Genomic DNA, 20,883 nt, shown 5'->3' on the forward strand with positions numbered 1-20,883 from the left:
CTAATGATCCAATGCTTAAAAACTAAGTTTTTAAACAATCATTAGTTACTACAGTTATAAAAATAGTTCCAATAAAATGTAGATACAAATATAAAATGTGATACTTCAGCCAATTGCTAGCTCATTTACCATTACTATTATTATGGTAGAGTTCTTGGGGCTTGAGTATATGTGGCTCAACAGAATGTTCATATATCCCAAATTTGACAGTAGCTCAACAAATGAAATTTTGCACTGCAGCTGGTGCAGACAGATGGTAGAAAACTGGACCTTTCCAGGAGATTTCACACAACTGCCTTAACTGCTTTGCTTTATATCTCCAACAAGGACACCAGTATGCAGCTGGCAGCCCCAATTACCAATGACAGTGTTAATTAGTAGTTACAAAGCAGATTAGATCTTTACATCAGGTTTATCTCCCTGACAGACTTTCTAGCTGTTTTGCAGAGAGAAAGTGGCCCCATGCCAAAAGCCCAGCCCTAAACTTAAATGCGGAAGCCAAAAACATAGAGCATGCTTTCATTTACTTCTTTACACTGGTTCCTGGTTTTGGTTTATTCACTTTTACAAAGTATATTCCTAGTGTGCCACACAACTTTGATATTGTATCTGATTTATACAATCACATGGGAAGATCTTACTTGCAACTTATAAAATGGTGCTTCTCTTAATTTCAAAGTAACTGTGTAATGCAGAGACCCTTCCCCCTCCAGCCTTACTTTTCTCTCATCAGTTGTATAGTGGCTTGCATACCACAGACTGCGCCTTCTCTCCGCTGTCATTGGAATTGGACTGCAGGGTATTTCTTTGTCATCTTCCCTGCTAATAGATTTCTCTTCATCAGGCATCTGCTAAATGACAACAAATGACAACACTAGCTATAGCTCTGTAAATGCAATCTTACCAGAGGAATTTAAATTTCCCCCCAGTTGACGCTCCCTCTCCAAAGTATGTCTTTGAAACATCTTTTAGTCACTAATACACCCAGTTTATGATAGATGACTCTTACTGAGATGACATTTTCAGAAATGATGACAGAGCTTTTCTATAACTGCTGGTTACATGACACCAGAATAACACAGACCTCCATATACTACCTTAAGTTACTATATAGTCATACTACAAGCATACATAAATACATAAAATATAAAAAACACCATAAAATACAGATATTTCATTTTCAAGACAGTGTATTGAAAGAAAATTCACTCTTTTCATCTGCCTATATATGTGAAAAGTCAATTCTGTTTCACTGAACAGAGGAACTGAAAAGTTTCAAACCCTTTGAGCATATGTATCATCAAAGACTAACCTAACTCACCATACTTCAGTATGTAACAAAGTAGTCAGTGCTGATCATCCATCCAGGCTTATCTAGTCTTGCTTTGGAGTCAGCAAATACCTATGTCTGCTCACATATAGAACAAGATAACTAGAAAAAGCCAGTAAGGATTATTTAATTACCAAGAGTAGCCTGATTATTTTTTATGCTAAAACAACTGGTTGAGTGGATGAAGGGAGAGCTGTGGATGTCAGCTACCTTGATTTCTGCATCTTTGACCGTTGTTCCACAACATCTTTGCTGAAAAGCTGGTAAGATATGGACTTGACAGATGGACTACGAGATGGGTGGAGAACTAGCCAAACTGTCTTTCTCCAAGTAGGGTAATGGCTCAAAGACAAAAAGGTAGCTGGTCATGAGTGGAGTTCCTCAGGGACTAGCACTAGGTCTGGTGCTATTCAGTATCTTCAAAACTATCTGGATGGAATTGCACCCACACAAAAGTTGTGAATGAGACTGAACTGGGAGGAGGTAGATGGGCCAGAAGGAAGAGTCACCATGCACAGATGGGACAATAAAAAATGCAAAGGGTTTAACAAAGATAAAGTCCTGCACCTGGGATAAACCCATGGAAGAGTAAAGGCTGTGGACAGACTGTGTGGGAAACAACTCTGTGGAATAGGCTCAGAGGGTGCTGGTGCATAGCAAGCTGAACATGAGCCAGCAGTGAACTCCAGCAGCAACAAAGGCAGACATGTGCTGGACTGCATCAGCAAGAGTACTGCCAGCAGATCAAGGGATGTGATTATTCCACTGTACCTGGCAAGTGTCAGGCCACACCTGCAATTCAGTTCTGGCATTCCCCAGTTCAAGACAGACACAGAAAATCTGGAGAGGATCCAAGAGAAAATTGTCAAGATGATCAGAGAGTTGGAGAAGCCAAAGGATGCAGGAATTAGGTTTTTTTTCAGACCTATGGTACTGAAATTGTAGTTTTAGAGAAGACAGAGGTACTCTCATGCGGAGACAAGGTTACAAGCCAAGAGGCTGAGGACATAATTTGCTTTAGGCAAATGCCTTCTGGATATTAAAAAATAAATATTTCACCATGAGAACAATGAATCACTGGCACTGGTAGCTTTTGCTGAAGACATCCAAGATTTGGCACTGGACAATCTAATCTGAGGTCCTGCTCTCACAAGAAGTTGCATCACATGATCTCCAAGTCCCTTTCAAAGTGGACTGTTCTGTGATTCTGTGATTGTCTCTGATCCATATGGTCTACTTCTTAATCTGTGATGGCAACTGTTATTACTAAGTTGAAGAGGACTGCAAATGTATTGGCCTTAAATCCATCTTAATTCCATGGCTCAGCACAGGCATGAGGCCTCTCTAATAGACTTAGCATGGATGTTATTATAGCGCAGTGACCAAGCAGGAGAACTAGGTATGTGTACATAAACCATGCTAGGTTACAGCTCCTCTTCAAGCTCCTCCAGACCTCTTTCTGCACTGTGCATCCTGGGTGGCAGCTACTTGGTGATAATTGTCCTCATTGCTTACACAAAATCATCTGATGCAATAGAAGAATAAATCAGGATGCTGAACAGAGGTCTGCAAAGCTCTGGTCATTCCAATCCCAACAGCAATGTCCTATTTTTTAAATCTTGACTTAGATAAACAATGGCTACAAATTTAGTTTCACTTCTCAGAGGAAATGGTAGAACATGATTGTATATTTATATTTGATTGTAGAAGGGCATTCCTAGCAAAGCTGTAAGATGAAATAAACTGATTCTGTGCTTATAAAATACTTGTCACTACCATTTGAAACTTGAACATAAATGTGAACCATAAAGAACTGCTTATCAAAGGCATTTAGTTTGGCACTAGGGTGACCAAAAAATACAAAAGACCTAAGATGTACACAATTATTTCAGTAAGATATTTTTAGCCTAAGGGACTACAGGGAAGGGTGGGAAATCTTGTTTTCTCTTTCTCAGAAGAAGAAGAAAAAGCAGAAAACACAGTAATAGTCATACAACTTGTGAGAGTCTTTTGACTTGTCTAATTTTTTCAATTCTTCCATTACCTGAGCAACTCTCAAATACCCTTTAATTCAAACAATTGTAAAAATTCTACGAGAGGACTCTACTTTCAATTGCTGTAACTGTACTATTACTCACTATTACTCACCACGCACAGGACAGAATGAATGGGCTCTATTCATATATTCAGTACTGGCAGTTACAACCATGAGCTGAAATCTCCAGAGGCAGATTGCCTCTTCTTACTGGCAGAGGTAGAATTTCACAAGACTCTATGTTAGAACAAATCAGGATCCAAAAAAGCAAGCATAAGAAAAGCAAAACTTCCGCTGACTGCCGCAGTCATTTTGCGTGACTGAAATCCATTCAGAATCCCACACAGAGACCATACACTGAAATCTCATATGTGACATACTTTCGCATTGTGGCACACACACAGAAAACTTTCCTGAAACTCAAAATTTGAAGTGGGCATTGTCCCTGTAAAACTGTTCATCAGCTGCAGTGTTTAGAGACAGTCTCAAGAGGATCTGTTTCAAAGACACCTCCTGCTGCAGTTCAGGAGGAGTTTTATCAACAGGAACACCACAAGATCTAAGTCACACAAGAAGAAAAAAGCCATCAGATTTACAAGTCTTACTCTGCTTTTAGAATCTGCCACACCAGTATTATATTTAGCTTAGATACATCTTTTTAGACTAAATATTTCCTTATGCATATTCTATCGTACACATTTTGTTCAAAATAGGTTTTGTCCAAGAGATTATTTTGAACAAAATTTCTAAGATGATTAACTTTTCCCTGTACATGACAGTAGTATATAGAGAATAACTGCTTTACACTAAACACCACATACCATACTGTCTTTGCCATCCATTCAACTATAGGTAGGTTAGCGGTCAGATCCTAAATACAGTGTAACTTTGGAATCACTGGAGGCTGCAAAGACAGCTAACATACTTAGTTCCATAATGAATCAAATGCACCACAAATTAACAAATCAAAAAACATTTCGATGAAACCCAGAATACATTATTTCTGAATTTAAATAACTGAGAATGGAGTCTACCAGGGGAAAGTTTATAAGAGAAAGATGAATTCCTGATCTATAGCACCACTAAATGAAAACAAAACACATATAGACCAAAAAAAAAAAAAAGTGCTGTAAGGAGGAAATGTGCAAAATATTGCACTACCTCCTGTGTATCAAAAGTAAGCATTAATGCATAGGTATCCTTTTCTTTACAACGTTCTCCTTTTTTAAGCCTCTATTTATCTTTGGGGGGAAGCATCATTTCCCTGGCATCTGAAGTTCCCATGGGAGTGCCAAGACTTTGTATTGCCTCTCATGTAGCTGTGGGTTTGGGAGGCATCGGCATTTCTTAAATTAATGTCTTTTAAAACTTACTTTTTCTAGCTCAGTTGCTTGGAAAGCATTTCTAATTTAACATGTTGGCAGTTCCCAGAGACTGACTTAGTGTCTTATGAGAGTATCTATCTCAGACACCACAAGTAGTTTAAAAAAAAAAAGAAGTGTAGGCAAGATCACTACAGTTCCTTTCAAGTCCCTGGAGAAACTTGCAGCATTCACTCTATACTGAGACAGAAAAGTCCACTTCCCTCAACTGAAAAAGCTCAGCAACTTAGACCCAACACCAAACTTTAAGACGGTGAAAGCTGGACGAAAACAATGCAGGTACTGGAAATGAGTTCCCAGAGTTTCTGAGATCACACAGCTCCCACTAACTGCATTTCACATGTGGTTACTTCTCTGTGAATAGTTCTCATGATTTTACTATGCAGTTTCTGAGATGTGAAGTTTTAGTTACAGCCTCAGTGCTAAAATCATATTATTATCTGGAAATCTCAGTTTTCACTTAAGAAAGAAAGAAAATCAATTTTACAGATGCTGCAGCTGCAGAAAAAATAGGGAAAAAAACCCTAAAAATACCCAGTGCCAGAGGGTACTGGACCAGAATCTTCTGACTTTAGAAAAGACAGTATTAAGATTTCTGGAAACTTAAGACATAATTTTTTAATAACTCAAACTGACAGTTCTGGCATAATTTGCCTTTTGAAGACCTATGTAAACACCAAATGTCAGACATTTCAATTCAGAGGAGATTTTGGTTGCCTTTTTATATGTTAAATGTTACATTATCCCTTATATGAAGAAAACCCCTTAAAATAAGAAAACCTTCAACAGTTTTTACTTGTTACTATGAACTGCACTAATTTACAACTGCCATGATTATCTTCATTGTGGTCTACAAGCACTGCTAAATCTAAACTGTCTTCAAACGTCAGAGGATTGGGAGATTAAAATAAATAATGTCTAGGATCATTCTTTTTATACTTTCAGTTTCTAAGCTTTTAAGATACCTTTGGGGTCTTATATTCCCATTTTTCTCTGAAGCAGAAAGAATTAAAACTTCCTTTTTTTCTCCTTGTTCTCTTGCTTTTAAATGTAAGATGGGATTTTCACTCAGGCACACAGAACCAGGAAGAAAGGTTTGAAGAAATTTTTTCTATATCTGTGACAAAACTGCAAATTTTTGTCTTGTCTTACAGCATCCTGGGCCAGAATGTATCCTACTTCAGCTCTGCTAGACAAGCCCTGGGTGTTTGCATTCCACTTGATAACACTTAAACTAGAATCATAGGCTCAGAATCATTTAGGTTGGAAAAGACCTTCAAGATCATTGAGTCAACCGAGTCCAACCACTGCGTCGTATTAATACCTGCTTTCCAAATCAGAGTAAGCATTAAGGCTCTGCCACTCCTCACATGTGTGCACGATGATTTTAAAACAAATATTCATGTCACCCTTGTTAGACTGGACTTTTGAAGACACTTTGCAAAAAGACCAAATTCAAAGTACCAGCTTGCACTTGCTGTCTATTTTCCTTAACTTTCCTAAAGGTTTCTACCTCTGTTAGTAAGTATCTGCACTGGCCAGTCTCACAGTCATTAGTCATTAGTGCTAGAAGAGAGAAATGAAGTTGTCCTTACAATGGGCTCTTGTAGCCAGAGACGAATAAGAGTTGCAAGGGTGTAGTACATCACCAGCAGTAAGATTGGATTAGCATGATGATACCAATGTAAGTCTTGATTTTTGATGATCATCCAAGTGCTTGAGCAGTTTGTCTGAGTAAGAGAAGTGACACCGAACAACCTGTGAATACAAAAAAACAAGCTAGCCAAGTTAGAGAACAAACAACCAAATCTTATAATGTTGAAAAATATTTTTTCAGCAATTTTTGCTTCCATATAATACCAATTGTTCTGTTCAAACAGATGTGTTTTCTGTCACATCTAAAACGCAGTGAATATTTTCATTCCACATACTTACTCAAAAGAAATGTTTTTTTAAATCTGGTTTTCAACATAAAAAATAGGAGTATATTAATACTACATATACTATGTCCAATGAGAAAACTTACAAGGACATGTGCCCTACAGACCCAGAGCCAGAGAAAATGGGGAGAGAAAATGTGACTGTAAGTCCATTTGGCAAATCACAGCAACATGACATTTCAGAGAGATTTAGTAAACTGACGTACAACACCATTCCATTCACCCTGCCAGGACATAGCTGTAAAGTACATCTCCTCAGCACACTGAACAGTCTACTGATTTTTTTATTTTAGAAAGCTAATACTATTAATAAATTTCTATCTAATTATATCAATGCCAGTAAACATAAAGGATTCCACTGAATTCATAGCTGCTCTGAACAAAGATTGAAAATATTCTGAAAGGATCATCGAACAACTCAGAAAAAAAAAGGAGAAAAATTAATTTGCAGCATTAGTATCAGTGATATCAATTATTTTACTATTTCTGGAAAAACTGGGATTACACAATATTTCTGTCAAGTGAGAAACATATGTTGGAAAAAATCCACTTGAGAATAAAAGAAAAATCCTCAACATTTTCAAATTAATTCATGTCAGATGCCTTGTAGATGTGTTAGGTACTGAAATAAAACTAATAAGAAACATTAATTAGTTTGGTTCTTTCACTGTAAAATAGTTTGCAGAGTTCCAAAGTTAGGGTGTTAAGCTACCAGTAGCATGTGTCAGTATTCACTATAAACAGTTTTGTCTATTGGTAAAAGCTTTTTCTTCCTCAATGTGTCCGAGTTTTCAATTTTTACAAAAAAAATAAATCTGATTCTAAGAGGCAATTATAGAGAACTACTTTTTTGTAGAACAATAAATACCAAACTATTGTTCCTCTGAAAGAGCAAATCAAATACATTCATAAAAAAGAAGTCAACAAACAAAGCACTCAAGTTTTTCTGCTGGAGGATTTAGAATAAGTTCAAGAGGTTTAGTTCTTCCCTTATCTAGTAAGATACAACATGAAAAGCCGAATGAATACAAAGAATAAATATGACATTCAAGAGAGATGTGCTGCCTGAAATCTGCCTTTTGGATTCTGTGAAGTGAAAAGAATATAAAAAGGGAGATGTTACACCTGTTTGTTAACTGGAAGTTTGCTGCATGGGCATAATACCATCAACTCCCAGAACGAGAGCTCTATAGCATTTTATTAAACAATCTATCAGCACTCACTTCTCATTCTGATTGCCAACACAAGCCAAAGGCTATAAACTTTAAGATTTCTCAGAGCTTTTGGGTGGGTCCAAGGTTGGGGAAAAAAAATAAAAAATAAAAAAATCCTGCACACAAAGTAAATTGTTGTAACTTAAAGGAGCTGACAGAGCTGTGTTTGGAGTTGACCCAAACTCAGACTTCCATAGCATCCAAGCACATCCAGAGCTGATGTTACGGTATGGCTCCATCTGGCTGAAATTCATGCTGGATTGTATTCTGTTCATATTTCTATCAGCACAGAGGAACATCTTGTTTGTCTGCTTTTCTCTCTGCCAACTGACTTGTCATTTTTGCCAGCAATGATCAGGGTTGTTGACTTCCTATTAGTTGTTGAGTTCCCATTAGTTTCATCTTCTACCTTGATTTCACAACACAGCTCTCCATCTTTAGTTTTTTTTAAGTTTTTCTATGTAAGCACAGTACAATTCACCCTATTTCTGTTTCATAAACATCAGAATCAAAGTGAAATCCAATTCTTACTAAATTAAGAAGTTTTCCATTGACAGTTAGTGATGAGTATTTCCTACAGCAATGAGGGAAAATTCTTGAAGGTTCTTGGACTCTTCTGCCAAGCAGACATGACCTTCATATCACATATTCCATTCCTACAGTATGTTTTATAATATACTATAGCTATAAAGTCAGAACAACTTGTGTTTTACTTTTATCTCCATTGAAAAGAAAACATTCCACGTAATTCTAACAGTTAAAAAATTTTATTATGTTTCAGTTAAATTCTCATTCTCTTAGTTTAATTTGCTGGCTTCAAATTATCCATACATTATACTATTGGACTTAATTCTGCTCCCTTCTGGTCCTGCATTCACCAAACATGCATAAGATAAACCACATCTTCTCCTTCTTAGTTACCACTTGACCAGGAATATACTTCAATGTATTTCACTTCTATTCAATGTATTTCTCTTTGTCTCATAAATCATGAATCTAGAGGAACTGCTTCTCACTTCTGATTTCTCTTTGGCTTTTGTGACTTATTAGTCACAAAGGTACTTAACAGAACACTCCCTGTTTATCAGGTTCAAAATACACTCTTCATCCTGGAAATGCTCATTTTGTCTGTTCTGGCCCCCAATAAGGCTACAACTTGCTGCTCACTCAATATTTATGCTTCATCATTATCTTCAATGAGAACGGCTGGTGCAGAACATTTTTCAGAGAAATAGAGTCATCTTCTCTCCTTCAAAGCTTTTAAATACACAGGAATGGCTGCCATAAAATGTATAAGCAACATAAATTAGGGCATTATTCAGTTCTGCATGCTCCATTCCATAAAGGTGTCTTTACATTCAGCAGTGATCAAAATCAGCTGTATTTGTGTCCAACTGTGATCTTGATGTGACTTCATCTTAGCCAACATACTCCTCAGTGGGAGAAACCAAATACCGAACAAGACAAGTATATGTGTACCTGGATACAGAAAATAAGTAAAACAAATTCTGAGACTTATTTACTAATGGAAATACTTTGCTTTCCAAAAGACTGCACATAACATCAAAAACAACTGGAAGTTTGCAAGACGAGAATAGATTGACATTTCTGCTTTTGCAAAGAAGGAAAAATTGGGTTTTTGAAAGTCCTTATTCGTATTCTGAAAAATGCATAGCAGAAATAATTTGGAAAAAATTTTAGAAATTATGACACGCCAAGAGGAACTTGAATGTCTGACTGAGAAATGCTCAGAAATAACACCATGAAAAGCAGTTCTTAAAGCTGGCACCTTTTTGCTCATTTACTATCCTATAAGCTTGTTTTCCCAGCAAAGCTTCCTATTGAATCTGTGAATCATCCTTCTAGCAGATGCACTTTCATCTTTTGTGACCTTCTGACAAAGTTATAAGTTGTGACCATAAAAAAAATCCCACTTTTTATATTAACCTAACATTAAAATTCAGAAGAGCAATTTCAATTTCACCTACAAACAGAAAAACAAATTCCTTTTGTACCCACAGATATTTTATCTAAGGAGTTGCTCAAGTTGCTGGAATTTTACATTGCTAAAACTTTCATTGCACGCATTATTTAATTATTACATTAATACAGTATAAGAATTGGCATTAGTAATTCTTCATGGTATTAAATATGAACAAAAATGGTTATGTAAACAAAAAATATATATTTCATATAGTTATCAAACACAGTAATTACAGATCTTTTAGGGTTGTGAATTTGGCATGCAGTAAAAATGATCTGAATTTTTTTTTTAATAAACATATTTGTCAGTTCAGATCCTGCATGTTCTGATGTTTTAGGAGTTGATTTCAGATGAGGATTTGCCTCATAATTTCCAAGGTCAGGAAAGGAAGTAATAATTCTGACTTCCTGCACAATGTAGGACACACAATAATTTTTCTATTGAACAAAGAACTTTTGGTTGAATTACATTTATAGTTTAGAAAAGCATCCAATCTTGATTTCAACTGATAGCAAATCTTCTACTGTTTTACTATTTTTCTGCTGGATTTATCTTCAAAACCAGTTTTGTCTAGATGAGATTTCCAGTTGCTGGATCTTCCTACAACTCTGTGTACTACTTTACATACTACTATTCACTACACAACAGAGAGATCATTTTCCCATATCTTCTCTGAGTTTGCATGAAGATTGCCTTTTGAAGAAAATATTTGTATCAAATTACTTCAGGAGATGCATTTTGTGATTTAGTATTTATGATTATGGGAACTTTTTTTTGGTGCCAGTACCTGTTGCCTGATTATTCACAGTAATGTCATCAGAGCATTGTATTGAGCTGGGTTGGATTTGGGGAATCCATCTTTGTAGAACTTCTGGATTTATGTTGGATTTTATGTCTGAATTTATTATGTCTGAATCTTTCATCTGGATATCTTCTCTTGCATATTTATTTCACCCTCCTCACATGGAAGGAGACAAGAGTGGTGCCTGAAAGTCTGGAGTAGAGAATGGAATATCAAGACTGACTAACATTTGAATAGGTGAGCCCTAAAACAAAGATGCTAAAAGTGACCAAACAAGAGAAGAAAAAGGAAGAAGAGATAGGTAAAGAAGAGGAAAATAGGGGAGAGAAGAGAGCAGAGAAAGAAAAAACATAGAGAAATTCAACAATAATAAATCCCCAGAAATGGGGAAAAAATCAGCATATTTGGGGAGGGTGGTGGCAGTTGTGGTAGAAATTCTATTTCTCTGGGGGAAAGATGGCTGAAATACAGGGAAAAAAGGTAAAATTTCATGTTTCACAGGCCAAGCCATGAAGACTGAGATTCATGAGGAAGAGTATTTAAAATACTGAAAGGGTTATGTCCCAAACTCTAAGCACTGTTTGAAGAGTGAAACTTTTTTCAGACATTGACTTAAAGGAGGTCCATACTCTTGCCACATTTGAAAAAATTCTGTGGATAAGGGCGAAGGATTAGAAAGAATTAAAAAAAATATATATATAGAAAATGTCATTCCTGCACAGCCCCCCTAAAAGTCAGGAGTACACTGTTCATACACAAACCATCCTGTTGGATTTTCTATACCTGAATGGCAGAGCTACACAAAAGTTATGATCCATAAAATTATTTCCATAATGTCTCTTCCAAAGGAATGCTGTGAGCCACCACACTCCCTTTCAGTACATCATTTGGCTACATGCCCAAAGAAACACATGCTGTTGGAAATTACTCAGCCAAGTCCTATCGTACCTCCAGACCCATCCTTGCCTCCCAGAAGTTTGTTACTCCCTAGGTTACAGGCTGAGAATTCAGATCATACTGGAGCTGATGCTTCAGAGTATGCTGAACTGACACAAGGTTTTTACAGAAATAGCAGGACATAGGGAGGAGAGAGGTGGAAAAGTTGGCTGAAATGCATTAAGCACCCCAAAGAATAAGGGTTAAGATGAGCAGGAGGCATTTGGTTTCACACAGCTTTTTAGGGGGAAAAAAAGAATTAATGGAAAATGTCTTTCCAAATCACATTATTTATAAGATTCCACAGAGAAGGAGCTGATCCTTCATGCCTCCCCTTCAGCTCAGCAGGACAACTGTGTAGAGAGATACTGCAGACACAAACCTCAGTCCACAGTTGGACTAAAGTCATTAAATGTATCCATTCTGGAGAGATAAAAGCTTTAAAAAGCATTGCAAGTATTTTTAGCTCTTAAAAGCCTTAGACCTTGCTTTGGTTCAGACATGGATAATTCAGAACTGGCTAGGTGGAACTGTGCCATATTAACGATAATATAAAAGTTTGACTGTTTGGGTTAAGAAGTATTATGATAAATTTCAGCTTAACAAAATGTTTAAAACATTTTTTGAATTATCTGTAAATGTAGGCTAAGACTGGAATTATTTTTCTTCAACATGTTGCTATTTCAGTGCTATAATACAGGCACATACATAGTGAATGTAGATCTTAGTAGGTAAGTAGATCATTCTAACTTTTGTTTTAATGTCATCATATTTCCATAGCTCTTTAGCAGACGTCCACATTCTTTTTTTCTACTAAGTTTTGGTTTCCATAGCTTCCATTGGATCAAAGCTTTTCTGGCAAGAACAAAACCAGCCCTGGTTTATCTCCCACCCTCTTCTGAACATCAGTGACTTTTCCTTTATAGGAAAACTAATTTCAAATGCACATCTATTGCATGAGAAACCTCATGAAAAAGTGAGTAGTTTAAAACTTGTGTGATAATATCATCCATATAATGAGGGCAGAAAGAAATAATGAGCCATTGATCAGGAAGCTATGGAGGAGAAAAGATAGCTTTAAGGGCTGTGAATTACATAAAAGCTTGAAAAACCTGCAAATACAACACAAACTTTAATTCAAGGAGAAAAAAAACATATAAGCAGCCACAATAAAATCACTTTGCTTTCAAGTGAATGAACAACTTTAAAACAGGATGATAAATAGTATCTACTCTATAAGCTGGGGGTTTTTTTTAAGTAACCAGATTAATGGAATTTTCTCTGAGACTATATGACTGGAAGCTGTTAAGGACTTCCATTAAAAATGATCAAACTTCAGACATTAAAATACTTCATATATCTTAAATAAAGCAGCTGCCCTGAGTCAAATTTAAGTCTGAACGTACAGATTTGTGAGCTCTATACCAAATTTCATCCAATAATTAAGCTTTGTACTGACTTTCTATTACAAAAGCTTTCATTGCCTTAGAAGCAATAATACTCCACTGTTATCACTAATAGTAGATATGGGTCTGTTAATCTCTTGTTTACTGAGACAAAGCCCATCTTCAAATGAAGATTCTTTAAATGAAGAAGATTTATCCTATTTCCTCTCTGGATTCTCAAATCTCTTCATTACCCATGACACAGAATTTCTGGCATCAGCAATATTGATGTTGCTCCTTTCAGCACATCAGCAAGCTAGAAAAGCAGCATGTTGCTGTAGCCTTTGGAGACCTTTGCTGGGACTTCCAGAGGTGGTCATCTTTTGCAGACACATGCTAAAGCAGTGACTCCAGTATCTTTTCATCCCAATCAGACAGCTGAGCATCTGGCACAGGAAGGACTATCAGACAGGACAGCAAGAAAAAGATTAAACGTGGATAAAGCTGCAGAAAAAATTGCTTTAGGGCTCCTGCCTGATACTTTAGCCAGAGTGACTACTTCAACATGATCCTTCCTACCTGGACCAGCATTGCCCCACTGCTTTGACAGCAGAAGCCTTTACATGTTAGGTAGAGTTAGGCAAACAGTTGTTTGTTCTGTCACTAAAACAGAACTACTGTAATGTAACAGGGTTGTTTGGTTTTTTTTTTCACAAACCGTTTCAGCTACAGACCAGGGCAACCCAGGGAGCATGGAGGCTGCAGGAGCTGAGGCAGCACTGCTGGGTGAGAGGCTGAAGAGAGAAAAGTCACCTTAGCAGAGGAGACTGGTTGGCACCAGTGATTTGCCACCTCTTCCTCTTCCTCATGTACACATACCCTTCCTGTGACTGTACAGGGGGATGAAAAGCTCTGAACAGCACCACCCAAACTGTGTGAACAAAATTAAAAATTTTTAATGTTGCTTGGAGTTTCTACTCAGAGATGAATGTACTGAGGAAACAGGTCCAGGCTTCTAAGGAGTCATGTGGAAAGCAGGACAGGGAAAACCAAAGGCACGTTCAGACACTTGCACAGGCACAAAGGCTTCCCCCTGTGAGAGGGTGAACTTGAACACCTCAGCACTAAGCTCAAGGCACAGCTTTACCAAGGCACAGTTTAACAACGGCACAGCTTAACAACATCTTTCTGCACCAATTAGTAACTGAAGCTATTGGCTTTTCAAAGTGACTTGGCAGAGCTGCTGAAAGGAAAGGAGCCAACAGTCTCACCTCAGAAAGTCTCTCACGGGTAGAGCAGGGAACAGTTTGCTCCCAAAACTCAATCAGGTAGTACAGCCCATGGACAGCCTTGTTCTTCTAATCTCAGGTGCTGGGAGAAGGACAGATGTCTTTAGGTCACTGAGAGTAAAACTTCAGCAGAAGTCATTTAGGAAGAGGAGCCCATGTTTAGGTAACCTGAGTGACTATCAGCATTTAGCAGGGTGGTGCTGACTAGAACATGCAAGCGACCTGGTACAATAACCATGCAACTCCCTGCCAGCCTAAGAGATTTACTGTTACTCTTGTAATAATGTGCAGAAAAAACAGAAATTGTTTTAAACTGTAGCTTCATACTCATTTTAACTTTGAGATAACTTGGTCTGTGATCTAGGACTCAGACTGCAGCCAAAAACTTTGGGCTTTATTCCAAGTTCTGGCTATCTCAGGGGATTATGTGATTCATCTAACTTCTCTGTTAGGGAATTTTTCCACCTTTGAAAAAGAGGTGATGATACTTTTCAGTCACATTGGGACAGTCTGCTAGGTTCGGTGATGCATGCAGAGGATAAAGAGATTTTCCACTTATTCAGCTGGCGATGAAACAGATTGAAAAGAAAAGCAAAAGTGATTGATACCTACATCAAGAGATAATGCAGTAGAAAGTGTGAGCAAAGAAAATACTCCTTTTTAGCACTGAATGCACTAAGGCAGAACGCAAGTTATGATTCCCATTTGCTTTTAAACATAAAAAAATACAATAGCAGGATATGGGAAAGAAGACAATGGGATAATGAACAATTAGGCTTGGGAAATGTGTGAAAATTGCCTAATTCCAAAAGCAAAGCGGTATAGCAGCTGATTTTAAATTGGTTATAAACTGAACATGATTGGCTCAGTTTTTATCAGCAAGTTCCAAACTTCAGCTAAATGAACATAAATAAGAGATTAAGCACTTCCACTCTGAGTGTTTAGAGAAACTGAATTAGACTGCCCCTGCACAGACAAGGGCTATTTCCCCGGTGTGTGCTTGACCGAGGTTAGTCCGGACTGCCTTTTGTACTTTCAAGGAATGTGGGATGATTCATCTGTCAATGCTGATACACTGAGTTGAAAACACAAAGTGCTACATAAGTGCTAAAAGTTCATCAGCACGCTTTCTGTTCATGCCAGAATACGAAAATAAATGTCAAGCAGACCTTAGGAAAATGGTAAAGACCAAGCTTGTAATGCCAAGAGAAGTTTGGTGATTATAATCTATATTTCCTAATGCCATAGAACAATAGCAATACAAGTCTGGTAGGAGGAGAGGGCTTGATGTCTGTCTGTCCCTTTTCTGTCATTGTTTTCAGGTACTTGCTCAATGATCATAGCATGCAGATCTGTGTTCTTCAAATAATACAAAGAGAAAATTAAAGGATCACTTTTTCACAGTCATCCTCTGCATGCCCACACAGGACAGCCTGTGATGGACAGGGAGACTCAAGTGTTGTTGTGGGGATCAGGCACATACAGGTACATGGTGTGTATGGGGGAGTGGAGTGATTCATCTCTCCCTGACCATGAGCAAAACTTCGGTTAGCGTGTAGGCATGCTGATCACACAAGAATCAGCTGCCTAAGTGGATGCAAAAGTGGGAAGGCTATGTTACAAGACTAGTTGCACAACCAATTCAATTGAATCAGAATCAGTAGGCAAGTTTATCACTGTACATCAGCAGTTTTAAAATCTTTGTCATTTCCCTCTGTCCCTCTTGCCTTGATATTTCAATACGTCCAAGAAAGAGATACCTTTGGCTGTTCCTACAGCAACACACAGCTATTTGGGTGCAGGAGACATCCAGGAAGTGGCAGTTCACCAACATCATGTCATGTGAGGATGACTGATTTTTATGTTTGCAGCTTACACTCAGTTTTCAGACACAACGTGCTCGTCACTGGGAGCACTAAGGCTGCCCTCTCCCCACTAATGGAACCCACTGTGGCCATGGCCAGCCCCACCAGGCTGCCAGGGCACTCACGAGTGGCAGGCTTGCCACTGTAGCAGAACACAGCTCAGAAATTGGTCTGTCCCATGTGCAGAAAAATATTGTTTTTAAAAGGTCTTAGCATGTGTCTCAGTTTGCATCCCTTTCAAGTCCATGGGAAGACAGAGGGATGTAAAGCACCGGTGGTGCAATTTCAGCAACACGAATAAAGTTGTTCCTGCTTCTTCCAAGGCTAAATTTGGCACCTGATGCAGGGTGGTGGTTATGGTGAACGCTGAGAGCTACGCTGTGGAGATGGAAGTGGGAAGGACTGCTTTCCAGATAAATGCTGCAGTTTACTTACTATTTCATCTGCTACTTTTTTCAGAGAGTTTCAAAGTTGCTTGGGTTACTGGTACAAACAAGAATTTGCTCATTTTAGAGAACTGCAGTATGTAGCAAAAAGAGATAGTTATTGATAATCATGTAAAGACCAGCAAGGGCTACAAATTCTTGCTGGTAAAGCTGCATAAGTTTACACTAATTTCTCTCTTGTCACCACTGGACTTCTACCAAAACCTGAGGTAACCATTTTAAATCAATATTGAGTACAACTCTGCTATAAAGTGAGCACAGCATGAACATTTATTACATGCCTGCTGATGAGTGAATCTCTGAGGAATCCCTCTAAATAAGTGTTGAAAGAGGTGAATTCATTTTGGATGACTCTTTGGATGCCCATGTGGCAGAACTAACTCGTAAATCGCACAACAGAGAGTATTTTTGCAATGCTTCCAACGCTTTCTTGGAAACTGTTTGGGAACTCCACCACTGGTTCTCCTATCACATTTGGATAGGAATGCTATCAGAATGGTTAAAACTGTGAAACACAATAATAGTCAAAATCATATTAACCTTTTTCAGTCCTGAAAAAAAGCTCAATTTGTAATGAAATTATGAGCAGGATTCAGTAAATAGGACTCTTTCTTTCTCAATCATCTTGACCAGTTTCTAACATAAACCATACCAACTTGTTACAGTGAAGAAAGACACTAAAAGGGAACTATAGAATATGCAAGGTTTGTTAAGAACTAGTAGACCTTCCCCTTAGGAAGGAGAAACAATCAAAATGGAGAAGGTTAAAAGATTTACTGTGAAATTTCCAGCACTCCTTGGATCACCTAATCAGCTGTTCTGCCATACTGTCATGAAATATGGTAACTGTTCACCAACCACAGTCAATCGTTTTTGGACACCAGAAATACATTATTAGGTAGTTAATTAAAAAAAAAAAAAGACTTGCACAGACTCTAATGGTTAGTTGATAGCAAGTGGCCTGTTTATTGTCTAGTACAGAAAGATTCCCTAGCATGATATTGAAAAACCCACTTTGTACGGTGCACAAAATCTGGGAACAAAATATCTTTTGCAGAACTTAGAATCATGGAATAGCTCAGGTTGAAAGGGTGCTTAAAAGATCATCTTGTCCAACCTTTCATGGGAAAGGGTGCCCAGACAAGCCCACCTGCCCTGGGCCACCTCATAGTTTAGAAAGAGATTATAAGAGCAAGGATGATTATTATCTTTTGCTGATGGGAGTCTGAACTTGCATTTCTAAGCTGTTTATAGAATCATCCACTTCCTTTGCAAAATAATTTTTTAAAAATATAAATAAGCTGAAGCTGAAGTTCTGAGAAAGCATATAGGCTAAATTAAGTAGAATTAAGTCTCCTAATATGTGGTACATTATAGAACTAATGTGAAACTCAGCTGCAAAATTTCTGTGAGAATACTGTCAATTAGCTAACACCTCTTCCTCTGCAAGAGGGAAATAGTGGCTCTCCAGATTAATCTGGTCATTGTAATCAATGCTGGCTAGTCTGGCATGGTTTGGAGCATGCTCTGCAGCTACAAAGTGTGGTTTTGTTGATAGAGGATGATGGAAACAGAAGAAGGGCAGTGTGGTGTCTTTACATGGTAATTATCCAAGTGTCTGGACTCTGCCCCGGCAGTGGGTGCTGCAGTACCATGGTGGTAAGTGGCTAAGAAAAAACCAGGCAGAAGGCATGAAAGATGCTGCAGCCAAAGAGCAGCTCAATACAGGATACATAAATGAACTTTAAATACTCCAACTTTTCAAACACTGGCTTATGACCAAGTTAAAAGGCAACCCCAAAAACCTCAGAATTTCATGCAAGGTTAACAATATTCTGCCCCTCAGAGTTAAGTCACCTTTGAGACAGGTGCCAAAGACAGGTGTCTGCAGCAAGGATTAACAGTGGCTGCAGCTCAGGTGAAACACGTTGCCCAGCTCTTGGCTCCAGTGGAAAGCAGCAGGCGATCAGTGCCTCACCCTACAGAAGCAAGACACTTCCAACAAGGTAATCAATCAACTACATCTTGATATTTTGGCAATATCTGCTCTCCTGATGGATTTCATTAGTACCTTTAGCCCCTAATTTACTCAAAAAAATTACAGTTGGATGTCCTACCCTGATCTGACAACTCCAGGAATATTTTTCAGACTGTGCTTAAGCATTTATAAGCCTGGTTGAACAGAGTATTTGGGCTACAAAATATGAATCTATAACAAAGCTTTCATGGAAGTTGAAATGGAGGATTTTGGACTGGAGTCATCTCAGATTAATCTGAAAACAAACTGAATATCGTATATCTACCATCTGTACCAAATATCAATGTAACACTCTCTTCAAAAATAAAGCAGTCGTTTAAGCAAGCTTATTACTAGTTACTGTAAAATCTATTTGAAAAGTCTTGCTTAAAGAAATTTATAGACATCTTTCAGATGAAAATTTCCTCTTGAAAAAAAAACTTACATTAGACTTCCCAGCTCAGATTGCAAAAAAGCAATCAGTTGTGTAATTAATTCCAAAGTCTCATTCACTTAAGAAGATGTGAAATAACATAGCACTGTGAAATGGATGACAATACCTGGACTTCCAGGTTTGCCTCACTTTGTAAGGGTGATGCCTTCCCATAGACGAAACCATTTGTATTTAAATTATTTTGAACATTACTTGCCTGAAAACTACAAGCAATACAAGACAGACCTAAACTCTAAGAAAGTACATAGCTTTTAATTTATATTGGATTGCTGGATCTTTAAATGAATATGCTTATAAGCACAGTTTTGGACAGGAATAACTTTACTGACTCAGGATAAACTTCAGGCCACTGCATTGATCCTATTTCTTCATGTTGGCAAGGCCTTATCATTTCCCTAATTACATCTGTTTGCCAAAATAAACAATATCAGGAAGAAAGGAGGCAGCAATATAAAAAATGGCAAACATATTATTGTGTATTTTTTCAGGCTGTGACACTGTGTACACAATTTCTAAAGTAATTTTAGCTCATTGACTTGTTTTTAACTTAGGTGAAAAGAATTTTATGGCAGAAATATGATATTTTTGGAATTTTGCTTTAAGTGGATCTTTATAATTCACCAGATTTGCAATATGGTAGCACGCCAACAAAGAATATACCTATTATAAATTAAGTTAACTGAGTGTGGACATTTTAGTCGACAAGAGATCAGCTGGTAATTAACCAGTGTTAATACATGCAACCAGGCAAATCCTACAAGCTCTGCTGCCAGCATGCCTACCCCCAGCACACCAGCTATACTTCAGACTTTTCAGTACCCTATATATTTCCAACCTTCAGAGTGCTCACTTGACGGCATTTCAATGTGTCTTTGTGTTTATGCCACTTCTATCTGCGTAGGACAGAACCAGAAAGCCACAGCAGGAGATCTGAAACTTTGTAGGACATCGATGCTTTCATGTTTATCTACTAATATTGCTGTTAGTATGGTATTTGCTACACTATGGCAAACACTTGGGACTTTGTTATCACAATATCCTAAATTAGGGGGGAAGTACTTTGTTTGTACAATCCCATAAGGTTTCAGGGCAAAATATGTAAATTCACCACATCTCAGTTTATTCCTCTGAAGAAAACTGCTTTCTTCTGGTGACACTGCTCACTCACTTCTTACAATCACAAGTCCTGAATTTTGAGTTGAAGTTGTTAAAAGGAAGAAGTAGCACAAGGATGATGCAAATCTTAGCTGAATTATATTGTTAACTTGAGAATTTTCCCACTTGTTTGGGTATAGTTTAACTTCATTTAGTCTGAAATTAATCGATGCACTGACAAGCTGAATGCATTACTATTCAGAGAAAACACATTTTTTATTGATCAGAAACCACTTGTACATTTCTTGTCAACTTGAGGACTCAAACCCAGAAAGGAGCTTTATAAAACACCAGACTTACATTCTGCTAAGGGAAATAATATCCACCAGCAGTCCAACAGGAGTAGTTTTCACATCTGCCCTTGCAGCTGAGGAGAGCTTGTCTTGGGGATCGAGCTTTCAAAATTTTAGAGAGAAATAAAAGTCCTTCTTTTGTATGGAATCATAGAATCATTTAGGATAGAAAAGACCTTTAAGTCTTCAAAGTCCAACCATTAAGCCATCACTAAATCATGTTCCTAAGTGCCATGTTTACAGATCTTGTAAATATCTCCAGGGATGGTGATTCAACCACTTTCCTGAGCAGCCTCTTCCAATCTCCGATGACCGTTTTGGTGGAGAAATTTTTCCTAATATCCAATCTAAACTTA

The 20,883-nt window shown here is 37.7% G+C and overlaps 1 protein-coding gene across 1 annotated transcript in view; it reads right to left on the reverse strand.

Moving 5' to 3' along the window:
* The window catches only part of PIEZO2 (piezo type mechanosensitive ion channel component 2), a 294,414-nt gene that overhangs the window by 94,182 nt on the left and 179,349 nt on the right, over positions 1-20,883 (reverse strand). The window contains exons 8-9 of the mRNA XM_032707117.1: positions 6,343-6,505; positions 720-851 (exon numbers count right to left, since the gene is read on the reverse strand). Coding sequence (XP_032563008.1) covers positions 720-851; positions 6,343-6,505 — 295 coding nt within the window. The remainder of the gene's footprint in view (positions 1-719; positions 852-6,342; positions 6,506-20,883) is intronic.

Source organism: Chiroxiphia lanceolata, chromosome 1 (genome assembly GCF_009829145.1).
Source record: "Chiroxiphia lanceolata isolate bChiLan1 chromosome 1, bChiLan1.pri, whole genome shotgun sequence".
Taxonomy (NCBI): Eukaryota; Metazoa; Chordata; class Aves; order Passeriformes; family Pipridae; genus Chiroxiphia; species Chiroxiphia lanceolata.